General features: G+C 52.2%; 1 protein-coding gene across 6 annotated transcripts in view; it reads right to left on the reverse strand.

The window, feature by feature from the left end:
- BRD3 (bromodomain containing 3) overlaps window positions 1-23,655 on the reverse strand; it is a 32,568-nt gene extending 8,913 nt beyond the window's left edge. Inside the window, exons 1-10 of one of the 6 annotated variants that reach the window (XM_044453027.1) lie at window positions 23,502-23,655; window positions 17,009-17,347; window positions 13,885-14,022; window positions 13,246-13,393; window positions 11,891-12,123; window positions 9,013-9,384; window positions 7,498-7,626; window positions 4,353-4,544; window positions 3,181-3,246; window positions 27-274 (exon numbers count right to left, since the gene is read on the reverse strand). In XM_044453027.1, coding sequence (XP_044308962.1) covers window positions 27-274; window positions 3,181-3,246; window positions 4,353-4,544; window positions 7,498-7,626; window positions 9,013-9,384; window positions 11,891-12,123; window positions 13,246-13,393; window positions 13,885-14,022; window positions 17,009-17,209 — 1,727 coding nt within the window. In that variant the 5' untranslated portion in view covers window positions 17,210-17,347; window positions 23,502-23,655. Of the gene's footprint in view, window positions 1-26; window positions 275-3,180; window positions 3,247-4,352; window positions 4,545-7,497; window positions 7,627-9,012; window positions 9,385-11,890; window positions 12,124-13,245; window positions 13,394-13,884; window positions 14,023-17,008; window positions 17,348-20,820; window positions 22,199-23,501 lie in introns of those variants that run through there. The other 5 variants (XM_044453025.1, XM_044453026.1, XM_044453029.1 and 2 more) reach the window with 5 other exon arrangements.

Raw genomic sequence — 23,655 nt, forward strand, 5'->3', positions numbered from 1 at the left:
GAGCTGTCTCAACACAGGCACCTCACCTGCTTGCAGTGGTGGTGCTGTTTGCCTTTTTCACGGGCGCTTTCTTCTGCTGCGCCTGCTTTGCTGGCTGGGGGACCTTCGCTTTCTTCTCCTCCTCCGCTTTTGCCTTGTGCTTCTCCTTCTCCTTCTCCCGCTCCTTCTCCTTGTCTTTCTTCTTCTTCTCTTTCTCCTTCTTCTCCTTCTTCTTCTTTGGCTTGTTCACGGGAGCTTGTGACAGAGCAGCCAACTGTTCGTGGACAGCCTTGAGCTGGCAGGGGAGAGGAAAGAGGCAAAGCTAAGACAGTCACACACTCTGGCACCTACCCCTTGGAGGGGCCCATTCACACATTCAGCTGTGCACCTCTCCACCCGAGCCCTCGGCGCCTGGAGGACTCTGCCAAATACGCAAACAAACTCCACCGGAAATCACCTTGAGGCGGCTGGACATTCAGCCCCTGGAGCGTGACCCAGGCTAGCTCACTCTCACACGCCACTTCCCTGGATGCTGCAGTCTCCCAGCAACAATGCGTGTGTGAACCTGCCCACAGGGAGCAGATTGTGACTTCACCTCCCCCCTTGGGACTCGCTCACATTTGCACGAATGCCTACGCTGGGCAGTGGCCACCAATGCGCGATCGCCCCTCTGACACGGAAGAGCCAGGGCCGCGAACGAGCCTTTCCAGCCGATGGCTGCCTGCCCTGCCATCAAGACAAGAGGCTCTCCCTTTTCAGATGGCTGCAAGTGCGTGGATCTCCAGGAGATGCCCCTCCAGGCCCAGCAGCACCTGCTGGACGCAGTCCGAGGACCTCACACAAGGTGGCCACACAGGGGCTCTGTGTGGGTTGAGCCCTTACCTACACCTGCAGCAGAACATGAGGTTGCAATGGACCAGGCCCCTTCCAGCTAGCAGTGGGGAGGGTAGTGGCATGTATCAAATGGTGCTTCCCCCACAGTAAAGAGGGGCAGCATGTCATTAGAAGGCTAACACCTCAGGGTCACAGCATTCGCGGCTGTCACAGCTTTCCACTTGAAGGATCTCGCCCTCGTTTACATGTGGAAATTTGTTCTTTCCCCATTCTGCCGTCACTGAAAGGCCCTAAAACTCTTAAGAGCCATCCGATAAGGAACTCAGTTCTTCCTCGGATAAAATGGTGCCTTAGTTGGTGGCAATAAACCAACCTCAGGTGAGGTTCCTTGCTGAATTTTTGTGTGCTGAACTATTTTAAAGGCTCGGGAGTGACCACCTGAGAACCAGGTCCCCAGCATGTCAGGAGCACAGCTACCAAGAACATCAGAACAGGCACAGCAAGTGGGCAGACCTAAGCTCTCGTCTTCACTTCGTTATACAGCTCACTGGGTAGCTCCGAGTACCACATTATTGCCTGGCCTACGTCACAGAGTTTTCTAATGCTTCCATAGAGCCTGAAGTGCCTGATCCTGCCTAACCTTGGAAGCTGAGCAGGGTCAGGCCTGGTTAGAATCCGGATGGGAGACTTGAGTCCTGCACTGAGCAGAGGGTTGGACCCCGTGGCCTTTCAGGGCCCTTCCAGGATTGTGAGGCTGTGGCGCGGAATAACCCCGGAGGTGCCCGCCTCCACTGTCCCGAGAAAGGCCACCGTCTTCAGCTGGGGGTGGGCATCCTCACAAAGGAGTCTGTGTTGCAGGGCTCCTTTCCTCCTCCACCCCGCGGTCTGGCAGCACCCAGGAGTTCTGCCCCGGACTGGCAATTCATGCCTGGCCTTGGGTCACGCTGCGTCCCTGTGTCCCTCCACTTTTTACCGTACTGTGTTTTAAGGCTTATTCCAAGCACTAAAGATTGGCTGGGGCTGCACCTGAAACACAGAAGTGAGGAAGCAACGCAGAGCACAAACAGGGTGAAGCAAAGGCAAGGTGCAGAGAGAGGAGGGGAGGGGAGGGGAGGGGGAGCTGTCGCCTTTGCAATAAATCCAGTTTCTCTCCATAACCACGATGACTAGAAACTTGCCTGTTGGAAATGAAATGCTGGGATGCTCAGAAAACCTGGGGGGAGCAGGAGGCATCGCTCAGGAGGGCAAAGACCACATCTGCCTCAGTAGCACTATCAAAGGCAAGGCTGGGCAGCAGCCGGGGGCCTTGGCCACACACGCTGGGGGCAGATCCCAGCTGGGCATTCAAGTTATCATCATCAAGTGGTTACAGAGCTTGTGAGAGGTGTGAGGCATGGCATGTGGGTTAAAAGTGACAACAAGGCCCTGCCCTCAGGAGCTTACAATCTGATTTTCTAGATTGTCAACAAGGTCTCGATAAAGAACCATCCTTGACTTAACAAATATGCAGAAGAGAACTTGTGAATACTGGGTCATCCAGACCTGCTCCGGGGTGCCTTTGGCCCATGGGCTCAATCCCCCCCACTCAGTCTCCCAGCCTGGCTTCTGGTGCCTCCTGAGTTCCTCTGGGGGGCAGGGGATCGACTCCCCAAGCCCCCTCTGCCTAGAGGAATCCTCCTGGAGCAATCCTCACAAGGTCTGGTCTAAAACATCTGGCCTGCAAGGTGGTGGTGGGGCAAACTGGTGCTGCTATAAGAATGTCCTGTTCCAGATGAACCTAACTGAGGTGGCACTGACAGCGTGTGTGCCAGGGAGGGCCCCTGCCACCCCCCCGCCCCCCAGAAACTGTGGCCAAGGAAGAGTCTGCGACAGGCCCCAAGTCCTTGCAGATGACACCAATTCTTCCCTGCAGCCCACACAGCTCTGTCAGTCCCACTCATTACCCAGCCCACCGGGGGGGGGGGGGCAGTCCTGAGGCATCCCACCCCCTCCCCTTGTTTCCCAAGCAGGGCAATGAGAAAGGCAGGCATGCCAGTCTCCACGCGTGAGTGGCCAGACTGACCAGGAGGAGGAGGTCAGGCCAAGCAGCCCAAACTCAGGGGAAGTGGCATCCCCCCGAAATTCCTTCTCCAGGACAGCCAAGGGAACAGGACTGCTCCCACTCTTCGGGCTGTGGCCACTCTCCCCCATGCCCCTCCTCTCTCTCCTCTTTTCCTCAGGTGAGGTCTAATAAGGTGGCTTTGCCCCATAGGCCACCCCGACATAGAGAGCCCAGGGGGCTCTGTGGCTTATGCTACAGAACGCCATGTAAGCAGTTACCAATAAGGAAAATCAACATGAAATTAACAAATAAAAAGAATCAAATACATTCCATCCATTCCAGTCTCGGGTGTCATTGACCGTGTAGCACTGCCTCAAAAATCGGGGACGTTCCTGTGTGAAAAAGAGCATAGGCAGGGAAGCAAACAGTGTGTCCACGCTGCGGTTCCAGGTGGCGGGGAAGGGGAAAGGGCAGGGGTCTCCCTCGGGAGCACGAGAATCCCTCCCTCTCGCCATCACCTCCTGTGCTGAAGGGCCTCGTTTCTAGCCCCCGTGGCTGTCCCGGGTGCACACCAGTATGAGGGGCGGGAGCACTCTGCTCTTCCATGCCATCCAGCCTGACCAAGCAGCGCCCTCCAGGGATGCAGTGCCTGTCCTCCAAGGCACTCGGCTCAGGATCCAAGCTCCTGCTCAAGGCCCCCCATCAACCGAAACTGAGCAGGGTTTCTGGGGTGCTGCCAGCACTGCAGAATGCCCCCCACCAGGCTGGAGGCCACCAGAGCCAGGCAAACCACATACTCGGAAGAAGCAGAACTGGTACACACGGGGTTCTTGTTGGATGCTGGACTTTTCAGGTGAGGCTGCGTGTGCAAGATCACGACTCATTTCCCTTCCACTAATTGCCTATCAATTATGTACTCTGTGGATTTCCCACCTTATTATTCTAATTATTTTAATGTCTTTATGACTATGTAAGTCAGCCACACTGTGTTTACTTAAGACTAAGAAGCAAAACATGTTCTTAAAAATCACAAATGAATCCACATAGCCAACTCGTTTCCATTTTGCAGGTGGCCAGCTGAGGGCTTCAGGACTTGCCCCGTGTTGTGGAATGAACCTCTTGCAAGTGTGGGACAAGGGAAATTTCCCAGTCCCACATCCGCCACCTAGTTCAGCCTTCCTCCCATGGAAAGCCCTTGAGAGAGGCTGGACTACAGCTTCTGACCAGCCCTCTGTGGCCTGAGTCCACTGAAGGGCATCCTAGTGGGGGAACCCCACAGCCCATCGGGCTTCCCAGATTTCCAACTGAATCTGTGTTGCTGCACTTTCTAAGCTGCATTGTTCTTACATACAAGCTCTCCTGCATAGAGTAATGGATTGATCGTATGATCTTATTCATCTTCAAGCCTGCTTTTATAATCAAAAAGTAGGCAACAGAATATAACGAGAAAGGGGCATTGTAGGGCAGGGCAACTGGTGGTGAGCGGGCTCATCCTCACCTGCTCCTGGAGCTCCGCCAGCCGCGTGGCCCGCTCCTCCTCCGAGTCCGAGCTGTCTGAATCGGATGAGCTCTCTTCACTGCTGTGGCTGCTCTCTGTGCTTTTGCTCACGACCGGCGCTGCTGGCGGCGGCGGCAGGGGTGGCTCCGCTGGATCGTCTGGCATCTTGGCAAACCGCATCTCAAAGACATCCTGCAACAGGAGGACGGAGGTCTGGAGAAGAGGTTGGGAGAAGGAAGACTCCCTTCCCCTCAAGCAGTCAGCTGGTGCGCCTCCCTCTGTGAAGGCACCTCCCACCTTCTGAGGCCTGTGGCAGACTCCCTCTTCCCTGAAGTAAATCTAGAAGTGCACTTTGCTCCAACACTCAAGGATCTGGTGCAGACAGCTGTTCTCACATCAGCGCCTGATTTGCGAATTAAATGCAACCATGCAGGTATCACCCCTCTGCAGAATGTGTTCTGCTTGCAGCTTGTCACTAATGCCGTTCTCACCGAAGCCTTCGAGGCACGCAGAAGACCGGGGTGGGGAAGTGCAGGCCTGAGGGCTGTGCCTGCCTCCACTAGGCTTGTCTGCCAGCTCCTCAGCAGGTTGCTGACTCTTGTGCAATCCCCAACAGACACTGCAAAAGGCTGAATAGGGTGGCACTTTGGCCCACCCCCTTTGCCTTTGCTCCCATCCACCACCAAATTCAAGAGCTTTTCCACGGAAGAGAGATTCAGCATCCTTGAAACAGGCAAAGGTCTTATGAAGCCACTTCCCAAAGAAGCATCGACAGAGGCACCAAGGATCTGTGTGTGGAAAGGCTGGAGAGAACAGCGCTGCTATTCTTGCATCTTTAAGGCAAAACAGCTCGCAGCCTCGTCAGCCCCAAGCTCCTGCAAGTGATTTTCCCAGGCAGTAGAACCAGGGTGGTGCTTTCTCTGCAGTTCCACAGGAGGGCAGAGAAGGAGTTGCCAGCAACATCCTGCATATATTTCAGCTTCCCAAGGAACTGCCACTTCTGTTCCAGTATTGAGACACTCACAGTGGCCTGGTTCACATCATACATACCAGAACCTGAGCTCTCACTGAAGCACTGGCTGCTGTGTTGCATGAACCCATTGGGCTAGCAAACCCTGGTTTGTTAGCCATGAACAAGACACAGTTCACAACCCAGCAACAAATCCTGGGTTCTTTGTGGGTTGTTAATACAGCCAAGTTCACACAACACAGTAACCTGCACTTCAACCCAAATTCTGCCTTGTCATCAGTGTGACCCACTTGGTCTGTTTCTGGCACTTATGGCCACGCTTAGAGGCACTTCTCACAATTACTCACCAGTGATGATGCAAGCACTGGCCACTAGAGTTTATAGGGCCAACTGGCCGGCCCCTGCATTGCGGGCCTAAAAGATGTCTAGAAATGTGGCAGTCATGCTGCCTGAAGAGAGAGGAATCCAAGGTCAATGGAGAATGATTTCGGTGGGCAACACAGGAGGCCTCTGTTTTCCATGCAGCTCTTTTGCTGCAACCGGGGCTAACACAACCAGAAACTGACACAGGGATGGGGGAGCAGCAAATGTGGTGGGAAGAAATTATGCATAAAGAAGGGAAATCATGCAGACTTGCTCACTTTGCATAATTAATACCAGTTGCAGAATCCTTTTTCTTTCTTTCTTTTTCTTTTCCTGGTGCAGAAGTTGGAATGCCTGGTAAGGGTTTTTGAATTGTAGATATATATGTGAAATAAAAGCCAAACCAAGCATGCTTCAGTGTCCCCAAAATTCCTCATGAGCCAGCCCAAAACTGTGGTCTGCATACATTTTGAGAGACCCAGTCTTCTAGATCCAACCACAAGATACTTTCAACTGAGCACAGAATGAGCATGCTTAGAGGGACAACAAGGTCTTGCAACACCCATCATTATACAGCAACCAAATTCTGGAAGTTAAAGCACTTCCTTCCATCTAACCATGCATCAGATTGCACCCTTGATGGGTTCCGAGGACTGGGCATGTGTCTCCTTCCAGAGAGGATGCATCTGCTGCTTGTCTGAATGGGAAACCCCAGAACAGTCCTACAACAGAGACACGGCAGGCCTTGGCAGAGCTCCCCACTCTGGGCAGGCTTCCTTTCCAACCCAACCAGCCTTTAAGCTAATGGTTATCCATGCACCTTTCCGTCTGAAATCGGCAGCAACTTGGGCAGTCGCACCACCACACTGGGGCCTCCAACACTGGGGCCGGGTGCACCGTCCACACACTGCTCTCCATGCCTGCGAGGACCGCTCCCCTGCCTGGTTTTGATTTCATCTCTTCATTTAAAAAAATGGCTAGGCTGTGAGGCAAAGGGCTCCCATAATCCAGAACCACCTTTCTTTGCATTCAAAGAACCCAAACGTTTGGGCTCGATGCTCAGACCGCCCACCCCACCTGGGCCACTGAATTCGGCGCTTGGACAAGGATTTTTTCTAGGAAATGAGTGCTCTGTGACTGGCCACATCCACCAGGGCTGCCATTATTTCAACAGGCAAGCTCCACCTTCACAGATAGCAGCCATCTTGTAAGAGTTCCCACAACACTCCTGAACAATTCCGAGGTCAATGCATGGCCAAGCCAACAAAGCCTCTCCACAAGCCATACTCATCTTTTTGCCCATTACTGTGATGCATGGCCTGACAATTTAATTTGGGGGGACTGAGGAAAGGAAAGCATGCGTCTGTGTGAATTAATGTTCATCAATTTCATTCATTTAGGTACAGTACATCTACTTGGAAGTGTGCATCTTTACAGAAAAGTTACATTAGGCTGTTCTTCATTTCTCAACTTTTGCATGCTATTATCCTGAGCTGGACAAGCCGACGCTCGGGGGCCACACTTGGCTCTTTGAATTCACTCTGCAGCTTGCCACTGCGGGTGCCCAGGAGCACTGCCACGCTGCTCGCCCTCGCCACTGCTGCCTGCCTGCGGCTCCCAGACTTCTAACTCCCGCCTGTGTGGCAGGCTGGGCCGAGAGACGGTGACTGGCCCAAGTCACTCAGGGAGCTCCACTGCCAAGTGGGGACTAGAAGCTGGATTGCCTCCGTCCCAGTCCAGCAGTCTAACCATGGCTTCACGCCAGCTTTTATGAGGAGTGCCCTGGCTTGCTTTGCTCACAGCCACGCTTACCTGAAGTTTTCTGGCCATGGCAACCACTTCATGATCAGGAGGGTTGTACTTGTAACAATTTGAGAACATTAATCGAATATCTGCTGCAAAACTCTGGGCATCCTGATATTCTCGGCCATCCATTTTTTTCTGCAAAACACAGGAGGCCAAAGAGGTGGGAGAAGCGTGGAAGAATGCAGGGGAGGATGGGGGAGGACAGGGAAAAGTCTGTAAGTGATGTGTAAGTCTAATACAACAGAGGGATGCCACAAATAAATGTTTAAACAATTTTATATCATGGTGCATTCAAAGTGCAATTCTATGCCTGTTTAGACAGAAGAATGCCTTATGACTCCTGGCAGCCCCGAGGGAGCATGTAGGACTTTCTCCCTTATCTAGACATGCATAGAATTGTATCCGTAAAGTTTCTTAATCTCCTTGTTAAACTGTGTATGCGTAAGTTTTTTCCAGCATTGTCAGTGATCTATAAACCTATGGAATGAATGAAACAATAAAATAAAATAAAATCCAATGGGATAATTACCAAAACCACTTCTGAAATTGCTGGGGCTCTGCAGCTGCAGCCCACCCGATGTGCAGAAGGAAACCATGGCCAGGCTGCCCAGGATGCTGACAGCGGCACCCTAACACATCTGGACAGCACTGCCTGGAGAAGGCGGTGTTCTGGAGGCACAGGAGGCGGCCAGAAGAGTGTTGGCTCTGCAGTTCAGACGTTCCCAGTGCCAAGAAAAACTAGCACTGACTGGGCCTGACATTTACAGACCAGAATGTCACTCTTCTGTGAGTAGTCCTGGCCAAACAAGGCACACAAGGGTCTGCCCCTTTTGCCCTCTCGGCTGCCCCCATCACACTCCCTCCCCCAGCACTGCTTAGCCATGCAGAAGTTCCTCCTTTAAGCTATGATGGCCATTTTGTTATTCCCATCAGTAGCTCGCTTTTTCCTCTTACAAAGAACCCAAGGGGGATTCCATGACCCTCTTGCTTGCGATTTTATCCTTACAGCAATCCTGCAAGGTGGGCAAGTCTGAAATTCTGTGACTAGGCCAAAGCTACCCAGTGGGTCTCACGGCTGCACGGCAACTAGAACCTGGCTCCGGTGAGTCCCACTCCAACGCTGCAGTCACTAGGCCGTGCTGACTTCCCACACTATGAATGGCGAAGACCTGATATCCAGGACAGCCCTCTCTTTCAGTCTGTCAGTGTTTCATGAGGAATCCCACCAAGCAAGGACAAGGGAAAACATCACCCCCTTGCGAGTCTGTGTGGAACTACCACCCTTCATCATCTTCACGCTGCGCTTGTACAGGTGCAGCCAAAGACTGCTTGCCTTTTCTGCAGCCGCATCACGCTAGTGCCTGCTGTCCAGCGTGTGAACGACTGCAGCACTGAGACCCCGTCAGGCCAATGGTCAGCCTCTTCCACGCCAGCTGGCAACCTCTTGCTGGACCCACCTCTCCCGCCCCACCGAGCAACAGCAGCGCGCCCAGTCCCTGCTGCAGAAGAGGCCAAGTCTACCTTCACAGTGCTGAGATCCATGGGGTGTTTGATGATGTCGTGATAGTCGTGCAGCTCCAGGGCCTCTGCATCGACAGGCTTGTAAAAGGGCCAGGCATAGGCGGCGTGCTTCTTGGACAGCATCTCCCGGAGGATGCTGTCACAGTACTTGAGGTGCTCTGAAAGCTTTCCCTTCTTGCCCGCGTGCTGGGGGACCTCACCGTCCTCCAGGTCCTTCCGGGGGGGCTTGATGGGTCGGCCGCCACTCTCCCGCCGGGCCACCACTTTGGCCTGCTTGGAGTCCGACAACGGGGTGGGAGACTCGCTCCGGCTGGCTGTGATGGCTGACGTGGTGGGCGTGGTCGTATCTGCTTTCCGCTTCACCCCCTTTTTCTGGAACAGAAAACATGGCACACGTGAGAGCAGGGACTGCCAGGGGGCGTGCCGGGAGTGGGGCATGCTTGCTTTCAGCTGAGGAGCAAGCCCAGGAAACACAGAAACAGAGCAAGTCAGAAGGGGCCTGCTGGGCCATCTAGTCTGATCCACTCATGACACGCCTACCACATGCATGCCCAGCCTATCCTTCAACACCCTCAGTGATGGGGCTTCAACCACCTTCAGCCATCCCAGTGATTCCCCACTAGAAATAACCTTCTGCGTTTGGTCCGTCAGCCAGGCCCTAATCCACTGGCCATGCATCAGTCTATCTCAAAACTCCTCAATTTCTCAACCAGGATATCATGGGGAACTTTGTCAAAGGCCTTGCTGAAATCCAGGTAAACCACATCCACTGCATCCCCCCACCCCCAAGCTACCTCAAAACCTTGTCATAGAATTCCACAAGGTTTGTCTGGCAGGACCCATTCTTGTGGAAACCATGTTGCGTGGCCACCGACCTCCCTTCCCTATCTAGGGACTCCAGAGCGTTTCCTATTATGATTCTTTCCATTGACTTTCCCAAAATGGACATAAGACTAACTGGCCTGTCATTCCCTATGTCCCCTCTGCTATCCTTTGGGAGAATGGGACCCCTGATGGCACCCTCCAGTCCTCTGGAACTTCACCTGTTCTCCACCAGGCCTCAAAAATGGAGGCCAGCGGGCATTGCTTTTCAACATCTACATGAAACCGCTGGGAGAGGTCATCAGGAGGTGTGGGTGCGGAGTCATCAGTACGCTGATGATATCCAGCTCTACCTCTCGTTTTCCACCAACCCAGGTGAGGCACTGGCTGTGCTGAACCGGTGCCTGGCCAAGGTAATGGGCTGGATGAGGGCCAATAAAATGAAGCTCAATCCAGACAACACGGAGGTCCTGTTGGTGGGTGGTTTGGGCCTCGGGATGGGGGACTTGGGCCTTGTCCTAAATGGGGTTGCACTCCCTCTGAGGGACAGGGTTCGCAGCTTTGGAGTGCTCCTCAACCTTGAGCTGTCTCTAGAAGCTCAGGTGATGGCGGTGGCGAGGAGCGCCTTCCTTCAGCTTCGGCTGATCCATCAGCTGCGTTCCTTCCGGGAAAACGACTTCCTGGCGACAGTGACACACACATTGGTAACTTCCCAATTAGATTTCTGTAACAGGCTCTACGTGGGGCTGCCCTTGAAGATGGTCCAGATACTTCAGTTGGTGCAGAATAGAGCTGCCAGGCTGCTGACGGGGACTGGGCGTTGTTCTCATATAACCCCAGTTCTCCGTCAGCTCCATTAGCTCCTGATTGAAGTCCGGGCCCAATTCAAGGTGTTCGTTATGACCTATAAAGCCCTAAACGGCTTGGGACCTGGGTATCTAAAGGAACGCTTGCGTCCATATATGCCCTCCCGCCCCTTGAGATCAGCAACAGATGCCCTTCTCCGGGAACCCTCTGTGAATGATATTAGGAGGGTGAGTACCCAGAGGAGGACTTTCTCTGTGGTGGCACCCCATCTATGGAACGCGCTCCCTAAAGAGGTCTGCTTGGCGCCGGCGTTGTTTTTCGGTGCCAGGCTAAGACCTTTATATTTAAAACTCATTTTAATTGTTAATTTATTTGTATTTATAGGATTTTAAATCTTTTAAGCCGAGATGCACTGGATTTTAATTTTTACTTGTATAATTGTTATATTTATGTATTTTGCTTTTGTTGTGAGCCGCACCGAGGCTTAGTTGCGACGGGGGGGGGGGCATAAAAATGTTTTGAATGAATGAATGAATGAATGAGAGAACCCCTGTCAACTCTTGAAGTACTCTCGGGTGTAATGCATCAGGACCTGGCACCTTTGTAACATCCAGTGCCCCGAGGAGCCCCTCGACTTCTAGGGGAGTGACTCTAATCTGTGCCCCTAAATCCCCAGCTTCATCTGATCCCCTGTGCAGATCTCCCCCATCCTGCTTTGGGGAGAACACAGAGGCAAAATAATCATTTAGCATCTGTGCTTGTTCCCTCACATCAGTCACCGAATCCCCTTCCTCCTTATTAAGCAGTCCCACCGCCTGTCTCCCATTTCTCCTGCTATTTACATGTTGGTAGAATCCCTTTTAGTTGTTCCTGATATTCTTTGCAAGTTTCAGCTCATAATCAGCCTTAGCCTTGCAAGGAATCCTTCTGCAACGAGCCTCCTCCTCCCGGTGTACCCTTTTGTCTATTTGCCCCAGTATCCATTTCCTACAGAGGCGCCTCTCATGCCTAATGCCTCTTACTACTTCTCTTCTCATCCATGGGGGTGCTCTCCATCACCCCCCCACCTTGCTACCTAGTGGTATCATCAAGGCTTACGCCTCCCAAGACCTCTCTTTATAGCCCCATCCACCCCTCTTCTCCTTGCCTTCCAGGACCTTCTCCCAGGAGACTTTCCCCAGTTTGGTCTTTGGCAAGGAGAAAAAGCAGGGGAAAAGATACCAACTTTGGATCCTGGGAATCTTATTACCTTGACTATTGGCGGTGTTGGCGGTACAACTGGCATGATGAGAGCAGGTGGTGGCGGAGGCGCAGGCGCAGTGGCGGAGGGAGCAGCGATGGGGGTGACATTTGCAGTAATGGTTGGCACAGGCGTGACGGCAATGACAGGCGTCTGTGAGACCGAAGGGGGAACATTCTGGAAAGGAGCTGGTGGAGACACTGAAGACACAGCTGCCGTTGCTGGATGCTGGCCTCCTGTGGCTGGAAAGACGGAAAGACAGAAAGACAGACAGACAGACAGGCAGACAGACGGGGTTAAACTCAGACTGAAGTTCATTTCAGATCGCAAACTCCTTGAAAATGTGCCATCCGCAGCCCTGAACACAAACCAAAAAATGTGCATTTACTTTAAAAAATTAGAACAAGGCACTTTTGAAAAAATAGGTGTTTCCTTTTTTGAACTGATGGGAAAGAACAAGTTGCAAGTAAAATCAAGCTCTTAAGTGTGTTCCAAAAATGGATAGCAGAAGAAATTTAATCACTGAAGACTGGAAAAATAAGTTAGTTGACTGTGTAGCAATATAGATTATGTAGACTAACTAGATAACTAGAAAGATAACCAGGCAAAGAAATCAATAAGCAGAAATTGTATTACACACAACTTATTTTTAACGGGGATAACAACAATGGAAAAACATAGGTAAAAAGGGAATAGGACTTTTGAGAAAATCCAGATTAGAAGAATCTGCAATGGATTTAAGTTCTTAAAAAAAAGGAAAAAAACTGAGTAGAAAAGATAGCAATTCTTTATTTACAGTGACTTTTTTGAATACTTGACATTGTGTAATATTTGTTTAGAACCCTTGGTGTTTCTTTGTAATTTTAACTTTTATTCTTATTATTTTCTTTTGAAATTTTACTTTCTTAAAGTAACGCTGGTTCTGCCAGGCTCATGCAGCTTCATGGGATCAAAGCAGACTTTACTTTAAAGCTGTATTTAGAGGCCACCTCTTTCCCTCAACATTCCTGTAGGTGCGGGGTCCACAATCTGGATCTTTAAAACCCCTCAGTCACATCCCCTACTGGCATCTCCATCTAGACCATGTCCCCTAGCGTTCCTCTGGCCTGGGAATGGCAGAAGAGAAAGCCTCCAGGTACCTTGGACTTCACCCGCAAAGCAAAGGACTCACAAGTGGCAGGTGGAATTCAGCACACCCACCCAAGACCAAGGCAGGTCTGAGTCGCCAGAAGTGGGGCTGCAGGGTCACACGCAGCACAGCCTGCTATGCCTACCACCCCACCCCGCCCCCCCCTGTCAGCAGGACTCATCAGCCTGACTGGGACGGGCACATGGTTGTCCACGTAAAAGCTGCAGCCCCTGACCTGCATGGTGTGTGGCGGCTGCCATCTTCCGAGCCTTGCCTTTGGGCACTGGGGGCAGCAGCTCCACTTCCTCCTGGGGCATCTGGGCCACCTTCTGCAGAAAGATCTTCTCCAAGGCTTGGGCCATGAGGACAATGTCATCAGTCGGCTGGAGACAGCAGGATGGGGGTGGGGGGAGAAGGTGGGACTGAGTTGGGCCACATGGACACCAAGAACAAAACCTGAACCTAAGCACCATTTGCTAATCCTTTGGGAGACAGCTGCTCTGCCACCAAAATGTCTAAGAAAGGAAGGCAGATCTTTTGCACATGAGGTTTCCTGCAGAAAAGGAAACTGGGCCTACTAGCAGCCCAACCCACACCCCCACTCTCTAAACCATGGATAAGCTCAGTGGTTCTCCCCACCACATCCCTTTCTAAAAAGTTGAAATGCTTCTCCTAAGCCTTGGCTACCAGCAGTAAGAGATTTAAACTGGAATATCTGGCATTTGTCCCCAACCCTCTGCTACTGACTTTTCTCACTACAGGAATGCATCTTCTTCTTTTGAGCTTCTCCAAAACTGGATTTAACCCTGGGGCTGGAGAAAATGCCACCCTAGAAGTGAAGGTGTGCATTTCAGTAATGGGATGGATTCTTTACCTTGTTGTAAATGTAACAATTTGTGAACATGGTGTTGAAATCCTGCATGCATTCGCTGGCGCTCCAGTAGTAGCTATGCTCCAGCCGCTTCTTGATCGTCCCCATGTCCATTGGGTTTTTTATTATTTTGTGATAATCCTGTTCAGGGTGGAGAGAGAGAAAAAGTTGCTTTTACTGGAGTCCAGAAGTTCACTCCGCATCCTGTGCTGACAGCCACTGTGCCCCACGGATAATGCAACTGAAACATTTGGATGTGAGCTGGGAAGGAAGAAAAGGAGAAGCAGAAGTGCATAGGGAGAAAAGGTAGCCTGACACAGGGGATGCTTACACTCTCCCAGTCTGTAACATGGCTCTCTCCATACTTTTCCAGCGGCTCCTCCAGTCCCCTAAACATGCTGCACAGAGTTGGGATTCCCTGCTCGAAGTGCTGAGCCGTGCTCTGCGGGATGGGTGGACACCCTCCAGTACTGGTCAGGGTGACCTTCTGCAGTGGACACTGCCCTCTTGCAGACCCTGGATTCAAGCTGGGGCTGTGTAGGTCTGCATGGCAGGGCTGGAATATTCCCAAAAGTCTCCTTAGAGAGTAAACACTGCAACACCAGAGCCCTTGCACAGCATCAGGAGCCGTGGGGCAAAAGACCCCAGCTGTGTTGGCCGTAGCAAAACCAACAAGCCATGTGGCATCTTAGACCACGCACAGGCGTCCTGGGGAAAAAGGGGCTTCAAGGTGCTGCAGGGTCCTTTGCTGTGTTGACCTCTGGAACCGACCAAAGCAGGGTGCCAGTCTTCCCTGTTCTCCATGCCTCCAGCTGAGTCCCATCCAGCTGCAATCGCTTCGGTCTGTCCTCTTAAACTCAGGCTTCTGTGAGATGCTACCGGATTCCAACTCCCATTGGAACATCCGAATTGTCAGGGAAGATGGGGACTCAAGAGTCGGGCAGCACCCCCACCCTCGCCTTAGCCACAGCAATCCCACAGACACATAGCTGAGCAAAGGAGCTTTTGGGGTACAACCAAGGCAGCCCATCCAGTTCCAACTCCACCCCTCAACATGGGGTGGGGAAGCTGAGTATGAGTGCATTTACTGAATCTCTCGGTGGATGCAAAAAGATATTTTGAAACCGCCTGCAACAGACAATTTAAAAGTACAAAATATCCACACTTCACTCTTGAAAAGGGAATACAAAATTCCAAATTAAGTTAACCTCTGAAAACAAAACAGAAAACATGCTCAGCTCAAACGTTTACAATCAAAGAGCTGCTTACCAACAAAAATGGCTGCAGGCTGTCCAAGCAAGCAGTCCCTTTGCCCATGCTGTGGCTGACACCTCCTGCCTTCCAGGTGGGCACCCCGCAGAGAAGGGCTGCTCCTGGGCACCTGCCCAAGAGCACCCTGCGGGTCACAGGAGATGGGGAAGGCCTCCTCTGAGGAGCACAGCAGCTGAACGGCTCCGCACCAGTGACGGTGGTCCAGCTGCCAGCAGCCCAGGCTGTTGTGGGTGCTTTAGGCTAGCGACACAGCCTGGGCTGTTGCTAACAGACAGCCAGGGAGGAGGTGCCCTTACTTTATCACAACTGATAGTCAGAGACAACTTTCTCTGGAGGCTCTGTATGACAGGTATGGCTAGCAGCAGGGTGCAGATTTTGGCCTGGTTCATACATAACAGGATGAACTCACAGTATGGGTTGCTTAATTCTGGCTTGTCGTGATAGGTTAACCCACCCATGCTAACAAACCATGGTCAGTTAACAAACCACCTGAAAAGGGACCCCCGCAGTTTATTGTTGGATAGTTTAAAGCATGGGTGCTTGTTGCATGTGAATGCAGAACTTTGGGTTCCTCTTCCCAGCTACTGACATGGCAGGCAAGAACAGCTCAAGGAATGAGCTCCTCTGCATTAGCAGTACAACACTGCAGAGGCACTTAGGATACAGGGAGGGGGGCGGGTGAAGGACAAAGAAAGCAAACAACCCAGGGAACGGACTGGGAAACTAACCCTGGTTGGTTCAGTTATCTGCCAAACAAATACTGGGCAAGGCAAGAAACCGTGACCTGGCTCGCATGTAAAGACAAGGCAGCATACAGGTTAAGCATCGGTTATCACTGAATTGCTAGTTACGTGATATGTGGATCTTGTAACTGTGGCAATAATTTAATAGTTCAAAGACCAACAACACACCATGGATTGCTCTTTGGCTGTTTCTGTTGTTCCTAGATCTGGGGTGAGGCCTTGAACCAATGAAAAGGGCACCAGAAGACAACTGTATACATGGAGCTAGGTTGGCAGAAGTCCCATAGCTTCATGCCTAGACCATCTACAGGTGTTGCAGCTTATATGGTGCATGTGCTGGCCAAAAGAATGTGTTATCTCAGACCGAGAGAGGATGTTACCTCGAGAGTTGGGAGGCTCCCTAAAACATGTGACACTGGCTCCTGTCCATTGCTTCAACTTAGCTTAAAGAGGTAGAAGATAGTATATTGGCCATCAGGCTGATAAACTGACCTTCCAAACCAGGTGTTTAATGAGAATATCTTAGCCTCCAGGTGTTGCAGGCATGGAAGAGTATCACGGGCAATGAACCTCGACACAGACTTGAACCGTGGAGGTGCCGGGTGCTGGCTGTCTGCTGGGGTCTCTCTGTTGCTGCTCTTCTGGGGATCCCGGCAATAAAAAGGAGAACTGAACAGCTCTGCTCAACAATGCTGTATGTTGTGCCAGCCCTTTCACTTTGCCTGCTCACAGCAATTACTGTAATGTACTGTGTGACTCAGCTTTGTGAATGAACAGTCTGCACTTTGAAAGAATGAATGAAAGAACCACTGGCCTCCTGGCAAATGCACACTGATTCAAGGCCTATTGGAACATGCTCACCTGGTGACTGACCAGGGAAGCCCTGCCGGGATGATGTGCAAGGGTGATGGAAAAAAGGGGCCCAGAAAGGCCTCTAGCTGAATCCAGCCAGTGCACAGCCGGAACATTAAACCAGCAGAGGAGAAGGGAAGAGCCCTTGTGGTCCAGAAAGACCCGCAAGGAGTGTCAGTAGCAGTGTCTGGAACCCAAGTGGCCCCTGCTTGAGAAACAGCAGGGATCGCTGTGACAGGACCTCAGGAAGTGCAACTCACCGGTAGATTTAATTTTATGGCATCGACTGGCTGGTAGAAGGGCCAAGCGAACTGGTGCTTCCACAAAGTTTTCACCACCACATTCTGCATGTACTGCAGCTGATTGGTCTTTCTTCCAGGCTTGCTGGGGTTGGTGACCTCGGGGGGAGGTGGGTTGACCGGGCCTTGTGGAGCCGGGATGGCTGAAGTGATGGTGGACATTTTCCTTGCCTCTCCAGTTCACGTGCAGTCAAGGCAGTGGCAGGAACAGGAGCAGCGGCGGGCACTAGGAAAGGGCCAGTCTCTTTTACAGCCCACAAATGGGATGGGCATCCCATTTCCAGGGACCAGCCATGCAGCCTGGAGAGGAGGAGGAGGAGGGGAGGAAATATTTTCAATTTTTAGAACAGTGGAACAAGGGAAAACACACATGATACAGAGGACAAAGTATTTGATTACGATGAATCTCATGAGGTCAGAGTGTTGAACCAAGGGCCATGAGGAAAATCTGGCCCAGATCACACCCTCTGGGCACTCAACATGCAGCCCCATTCCCCCTTTCCAGACTGTTGTCTATTTGTTGGCTTTCCTGCTTATTTTGGCAGACATTTCTCCCATCTGATGAAGAGTGAAATGCATCTCCCAAGCCTTCCCTGCTGTTAGGAGGGACTGTAAGCAGTGACACCATGGGTACTTTTGGCATCTTGCTCTTATCCCTTCTGCCTCTGGTTCTGCCAACAACCACCCCTGCCCAGTGGCCCCTGGAAGTGCCTCCAAAATGGAATTCCACCCTTGGGCTGACAGAGCCTCAATACCCTTGACCACAATTTATGGCCCTCTTGGCAGGAGAGGGACCCTTCATCTACCATTTAAAGTGGTTTTTCCAAATTCTGATATTCACCTCTTTTTCCAAATTAACATGATTAGGGACACACTTTACAGGCAAAGGTGGTTTCTTAGCATTGCTGTAAACCACCCTGAGAGTTCTGGCAACTGGGTAGCACAGAAATGAAATTAATATTATTCCTGAATTCAGCCCAGGGACAGAGAAGACGTGACCCCCGAAAGAGTGTTAGGCAGCAACTGCCATCATCCCTTACCAGAGGCAAAACTGCTGTGGCTGATGCACAGCAACACCTCAGAAGGTCACATCTGCCCTGCTTCAGCTCTAAACTAAGGCAGCCTTTCCCCCAATTTGGCATCCTCCAGGCAGTTTGGACCACAGTTCCCATAATCTCCAAACAGCCCTGCAGAGGACCATGCGGAGAAGCAATGGGCAGCCTTCTGGGCTCTGGTTGTGTAAGTTCATTTCTGCTACAGCTGGGAACGTGCCCCAAATGGGAGACCTGTTTAGATGAGAACAGCCTGAATCTCCAAGAAGGACAAGAAATGGTATAAGGGCAGCACATGGCTCACCAGGCCTTGCAAGGTAACCAGGAGAGATATTTTGTGATATAGACCTGGGGCTGCAATGCTCAAGAAGAGTAGTGAACTAGCAGTTGCTCTGTGAGCCCTCAAAGTCTTTCTTTAAGGCAAAAGGTTTATCACTTTTATATTATTGATATTAGCATATCTTAACCTCCACAAGGAGTGTTGAATCTCCTTCAGCCCAAGGGATAAATCCCACAAGTAGGTGGGGCTGAACTGGCAAAAATACTGGCATTTTAGTAAAAAGCTTTGCCTTCCAGTAACTTAAGAAAAGCATTGCAACCTTTTAGAACTGGGGCACAAACACATAAACCAGAAAGCCACCTGAAGGTTGGGAAAAAGGGGCTCAGGCAGGGGCCTGAGACCTCACATCCCTGGTGTTAAGTTGTTGGGAGCCCGCACTCTTCTCCCATCGGTGACCAAGCAAATGCTTCCAGGAGGCCCAGAATCGAGGGACCCTGCCTTGGCTGCTTGAAAAACAGGAGCTGGCTCTGATGCAAGAGGGCCCCATCTTTACTTCCAATGAGACATGATTTCCACTGATGTAACAGCATCAAAACAAAAGCATCTAGGGTAGCGACTTATGGTGATTATCACACTTGTGGGGACCAGGAAAACTGGACTGAACAGTTTTCCTGGTCCCCACAAGTGACCAGGGATTCCACACAGGCTTGCTAGTACAAAGCAGGGATGCAGAACCTCAGGACTATACTCTGCTGTTCTACAAACTCAGATGGCACAGCCCCTTCCATGGAATTACTGATTGCCTCCTTGACTTTTATACCCCTGCCCCCCTCCCCATTCCAATAGGCTGAAATAACTAAATAAATGCTGTTAGCCGTCCAGAGGCGTTAGTAATTGGACGGCATACAAATTTCATAAATAAATAAATAAATAAATAAATAAATAAATAGCATGCCTCTTCAAGGGCTTGGGAACTAGGAATTAAAAGCCCAATATCTAGGTGCCTAGGTCCTTAACCACCCCTTTGAGCTTCACCAAAGGCACCGCTGGAATGTGTGCTCCCCAGAGCTTCTCCAAAGGGTATACAGTCCATGGAGGAGAAAAGGCCCAGCATACCATTCTGACCACTACACTGCAGCACTCTGGCTCCAACCTCTCTCACCAGTGCCTGCATGCCCATGTTCCAGCTGCCGAATCCACCCCCCCCCCCCCTTTGCCTGTGACATCCCCAGCGGAGATGGGCAGAACACCCGATTAACTTGCCCAAGTGACAACTGTGGCTCCGCCAAGCACAAGAACCAATTAACCATTAGCCAAGTATCTCTGTGGCGGCCACGAAAGCACCACAGAAATGCCAACTTTTCCTCCTACAGCTGGAACACAGAAGCAGAGTTCCTTTCCTCCTCTGTTGCCTTTGGAAGTAAATTCCTTCATCCACCAATTCCACTGGGTGACCTGACCCCAGGGTCCCCTACCTCTCCACACCAGACCTAGCCTCAGTGAGGGTTGGCTGGGCTTCCTTCTAAACTGCTGCAGCTGCGCTGGCACCACATGGGCCCTGGGAGTCGAGTCCTGGGTAGTCACACTCTAGGTGGAAAGCCAGAGAGTTTCCCCCTGATGCTCCAAGGAATACAAGTGAGTTTTGTAAAAACTTACAACTGTGACTTAAGCCACCAAAAGGGCAACCCCAAGTAATAGGTTGCTCACTTTCACATCAGTAATGCACAAGATTAACTTTCCATTCTCATTTAAACCCACATAGCACAGTATGGACTGTGGAACAACTTTACAATTACTAAACATAAATGAAGAGACTAAAATGTTTGTAAATGAAACCCACAGGCTACTTGTACAGGACTTGGCAAAAAGGAATCTCTGAGGAGCCCCAAATAAGAGCTCCTCCCAGCGAAGGAGTCCAAGAGGCCACTGCAGGCACAGACCCACTGAGCCCCTGCACGGCTTTCAAGGACGGCAGGCAAGTGACCCACAGCAGCCTGGGGACAGCCCTCATCTCACTATCTGTACCTGTATGCTGCCAGGAGCAGGTGCTAGATACCATTGCAGGCAGGAGATTCTGCCAAATGGATCCTGACCTGATCCAGCACAGTGGCAGCTCTCTAAGCAGTCCCACATGACTCTGAGGCCAACAGTCAGAGATCCATTTGGAAACCACCAAGAACAGGGTTTTAGTGTGTTAGGGCCTACCCTAAGGAGCTGAGGTCAGGTGTGGCTCAGTGTTCACTTTCAGCACTTGCTGAAAACACTGCTTTTCAGCTAGATTTTCCAGATGGGTGACTGAATTCCAGGCCCTGTTTTAACAACAACCCTGTTTATACTGCCAGGTTTTTAAAAATCTGTTGTACGCTACTCTAACGAAATGAAATGAAAGTGGAAATGAAGGTGTCCAGTAACTTCCAATCTTTTGTGGCCTCTTTACTCACCCCCCGACAGCTGGGGATTTCTTCCACAAGCATCACAGCACTCTCCTTGCAAGAGGAGCATGAGGGAGCCATCCAGGTTCACAGCACGTGCTTCTCAAATTCTGAGGCCAGTTTTTGCTATTATTGAATCACAGTTTGGGGATCCAGCACATGGGGAAATGGCTAGCAAATATGCCAATAGTTGTTGCCAAGTCATCAGAGCAAAGGGCCGCTGTGACAGAGTCCCTAAGATTGGACCAGATAATGAAGCATTGCCATGATCAAAACCAGCACACCTGCCAAAGAATACATGAAAATACGTATCTGCCTACAATGCAGAAAGGCCCTGTTCTACTTCCAGAAACATTTGATAACTACTTGCATGCTTCACTCGCACAGAAAACACTGAAGCAGTTATTTATATTAAAATAATTTACACACACCTTTTCAGAGGAAAGCCTTCCCAGGATTGCTCATGCACCAGAATTAATCATGCAAAGCGGTATTAGAAATACACAATCTGACTGTGAAAACTATAAAATGAAAAAGCAGCACATTTGTTCCAGATTTAGTAGAGCTACTGAAATCAATGTGATGAGTGATTTAACCCTAATTTCAGAGACACTACAGTAAACCATGACTAAACTGGAACCAACCTCTAAGCAGTTTAAAAACCATCTCAAAACATTTATAATAAACAAAGCAGATTGAGGGTGCAATCTTATGCATGGTTAGACAAAAAAATAAAATAAAATAAAAATCCTGTAACACCCAGCATTCCCAGCCAGCCAAAGAACTGTTGGATTCCTTCTCCAGTTACCACATGCATAGCATTGAACCCTGAAAGTGTTAAACTTCAGATTTTTGAAATTCAGTGTATGACAGCAAAAATGATGAGAACCAGCACCAACTTCAGGCACTGAAATAACTTAGGCGGCTTACAGGCAAGCAACACAGTGAGCACCAAATTCCACAAGCACTCATGAACCATAAAATAAGCTGTGAGCTGTTTGAGTCATAGTATACAGAAAGTGGCACAGGTAAGGTTTCTCCTGACATGGAGATAAAAGTGACAGCAGCCATTGCTCTGAACAGGTCCCTGATGTACTCGAGACAAGAGGTGTCAGGAGAACAACAGATGCAAGGGCGTTCCTGGTAGAAGGCACTGGATCAGTTCTGGTCCCCAACATGCCCCACCAGGTCCAAGGACACATTCTCCCTAGAAAACTGTGGTTACATCCATCACCTCCTTCACAACCGCCATGTGGCTTCATCCATGCTGACTGAGGGCGGCACCCCACTGCGCCTTCCAGGTGACTGGGACTCCGAGTCCCAGGTGGCATGGCCACGGGTTCTAAAAGCAGGGTCAAACGCTGTGCTAGAGAATGGCTGCATTTACACAGATGCTACTGCTCTGTCAGGCTGCAGGATCATTTAAAGGGTTGATGCATGCCCTCACCTAGCCTTCTATGGACGCCGCAGCATCAGTCTGGATGAACAGGCAGCGCTTCTGTGCCAAAGCAGAGCACCACCTTATTGGGAGCAAGGGCCACACAGCACCAGGGGGACGCCATTCTGGGGCAACATGAGGCGCAGAATGGGGCCATCACGCTTGGGCTCAGCCTTCACACCTGCAAGTATATTCATGCCACCAAAACACACAGCCTGGGCATCTCTTGCCAGTGAGAAAAGCTCTCCCAGGATTCAGGCAGGTCTCCCTTCTTTTCAGGGGAGCAGACTAGGGACAGTCTGGGTGCAAGGCAGCAGCTCTGCCATGGTGCCAGGCCTCTCGTCTCCGCACTGAGGCGGCGAACGATCCGGCCGCCGAACTGCCACCGCAAACATGCTGCGCCGCAGCACTCCGGGCGGCTCGCGGGGCCCCCGCAGACAGGCGGCCAACCGCTGGGCTGGAGGGGTTGCCCACGGGCCCGGTTCGGCCTCGGGGCGCTCACGACACTCTGGAGGCCCGGCCCAATTCGGCAAGGCGACCCCGCTCCTGGATCAAGCGGCCAGGCTCCTTCTTCAGGCCGGCGCCGTTCCGCCACGCTGAGCAGCGGCCGCGAGGAGAAGCCTGCGGAGGGCGGGAGGCCACAGCGACCACCTGCCCACAGCGCAGCCGCCAGCGGCCCGACCTCGAGGCGAAGCAGCGGCGGGCGGCCGCGGGAGCCCGCCGTGCCCAGAGATCCAAGCTCCGCAGCCGCGCCCTCGGAGACCGGCAGCAGGAGAGGCGGCGCCGGGAGCGGCTTCCTGAAGCGGCCGTGCTCGCCGGGGACTGCGCCACCCGCGCCGCGCCAGCAGAGCCGAGCCGAGCCGAGCCGAGGCCTGGCCGGCGGGCCACCGAGCGGGCCGGCCAGCAAACGAGCGAGCCGGCCCGGCGCCTTTGTGCGCGCGCCGAGGGGGAGGGGCGGCGGCGGCGCCCCCTCCCCTCAAAAGATGGCGGCAGGAGGGGAGGGGAGGAGCGCCCCCGCGCGCCGCCGCCCGGGCCGGCACTCCACGGGGGGGGGGCGAAGGGCCCCGGCCCGCGCGCCGTCCTTTGTTGCCGCGCGGGCGGCGGAGCGGGGCGGCGCTTCCCGGGGACGCGCCGCGTCGGGAAGCGGCCCCTGGGGGGGGGGCGCTATGTTGTGGCCGCCGCGCCGCCTCCTTCGCCGGCGCCGCTCGCCGCCCCTCCGGCCTGCGCGGTTCCGCGCCGCGCGCGCGTTTACCTGGGCCGGGCGGCCACCGCCGCCTCCTGCTGCCGCTGGCCGGTGCGCGCGCGGAGGGTCGGCCCAGTGCCCCCTCCCGGCCGCTGCTCCGGACCCCCTTCTGGATGCTCGCCCAGGCCAGGCGCACCGATGCGCTCGCGGGAGCGATGCGCAG

Source organism: Varanus komodoensis, unplaced genomic scaffold (genome assembly GCF_004798865.1).
Source record: "Varanus komodoensis strain SLA01 unplaced genomic scaffold, ASM479886v1 scaffold77, whole genome shotgun sequence".
Classification (NCBI taxonomy): Eukaryota; Metazoa; Chordata; class Lepidosauria; order Squamata; family Varanidae; genus Varanus; species Varanus komodoensis.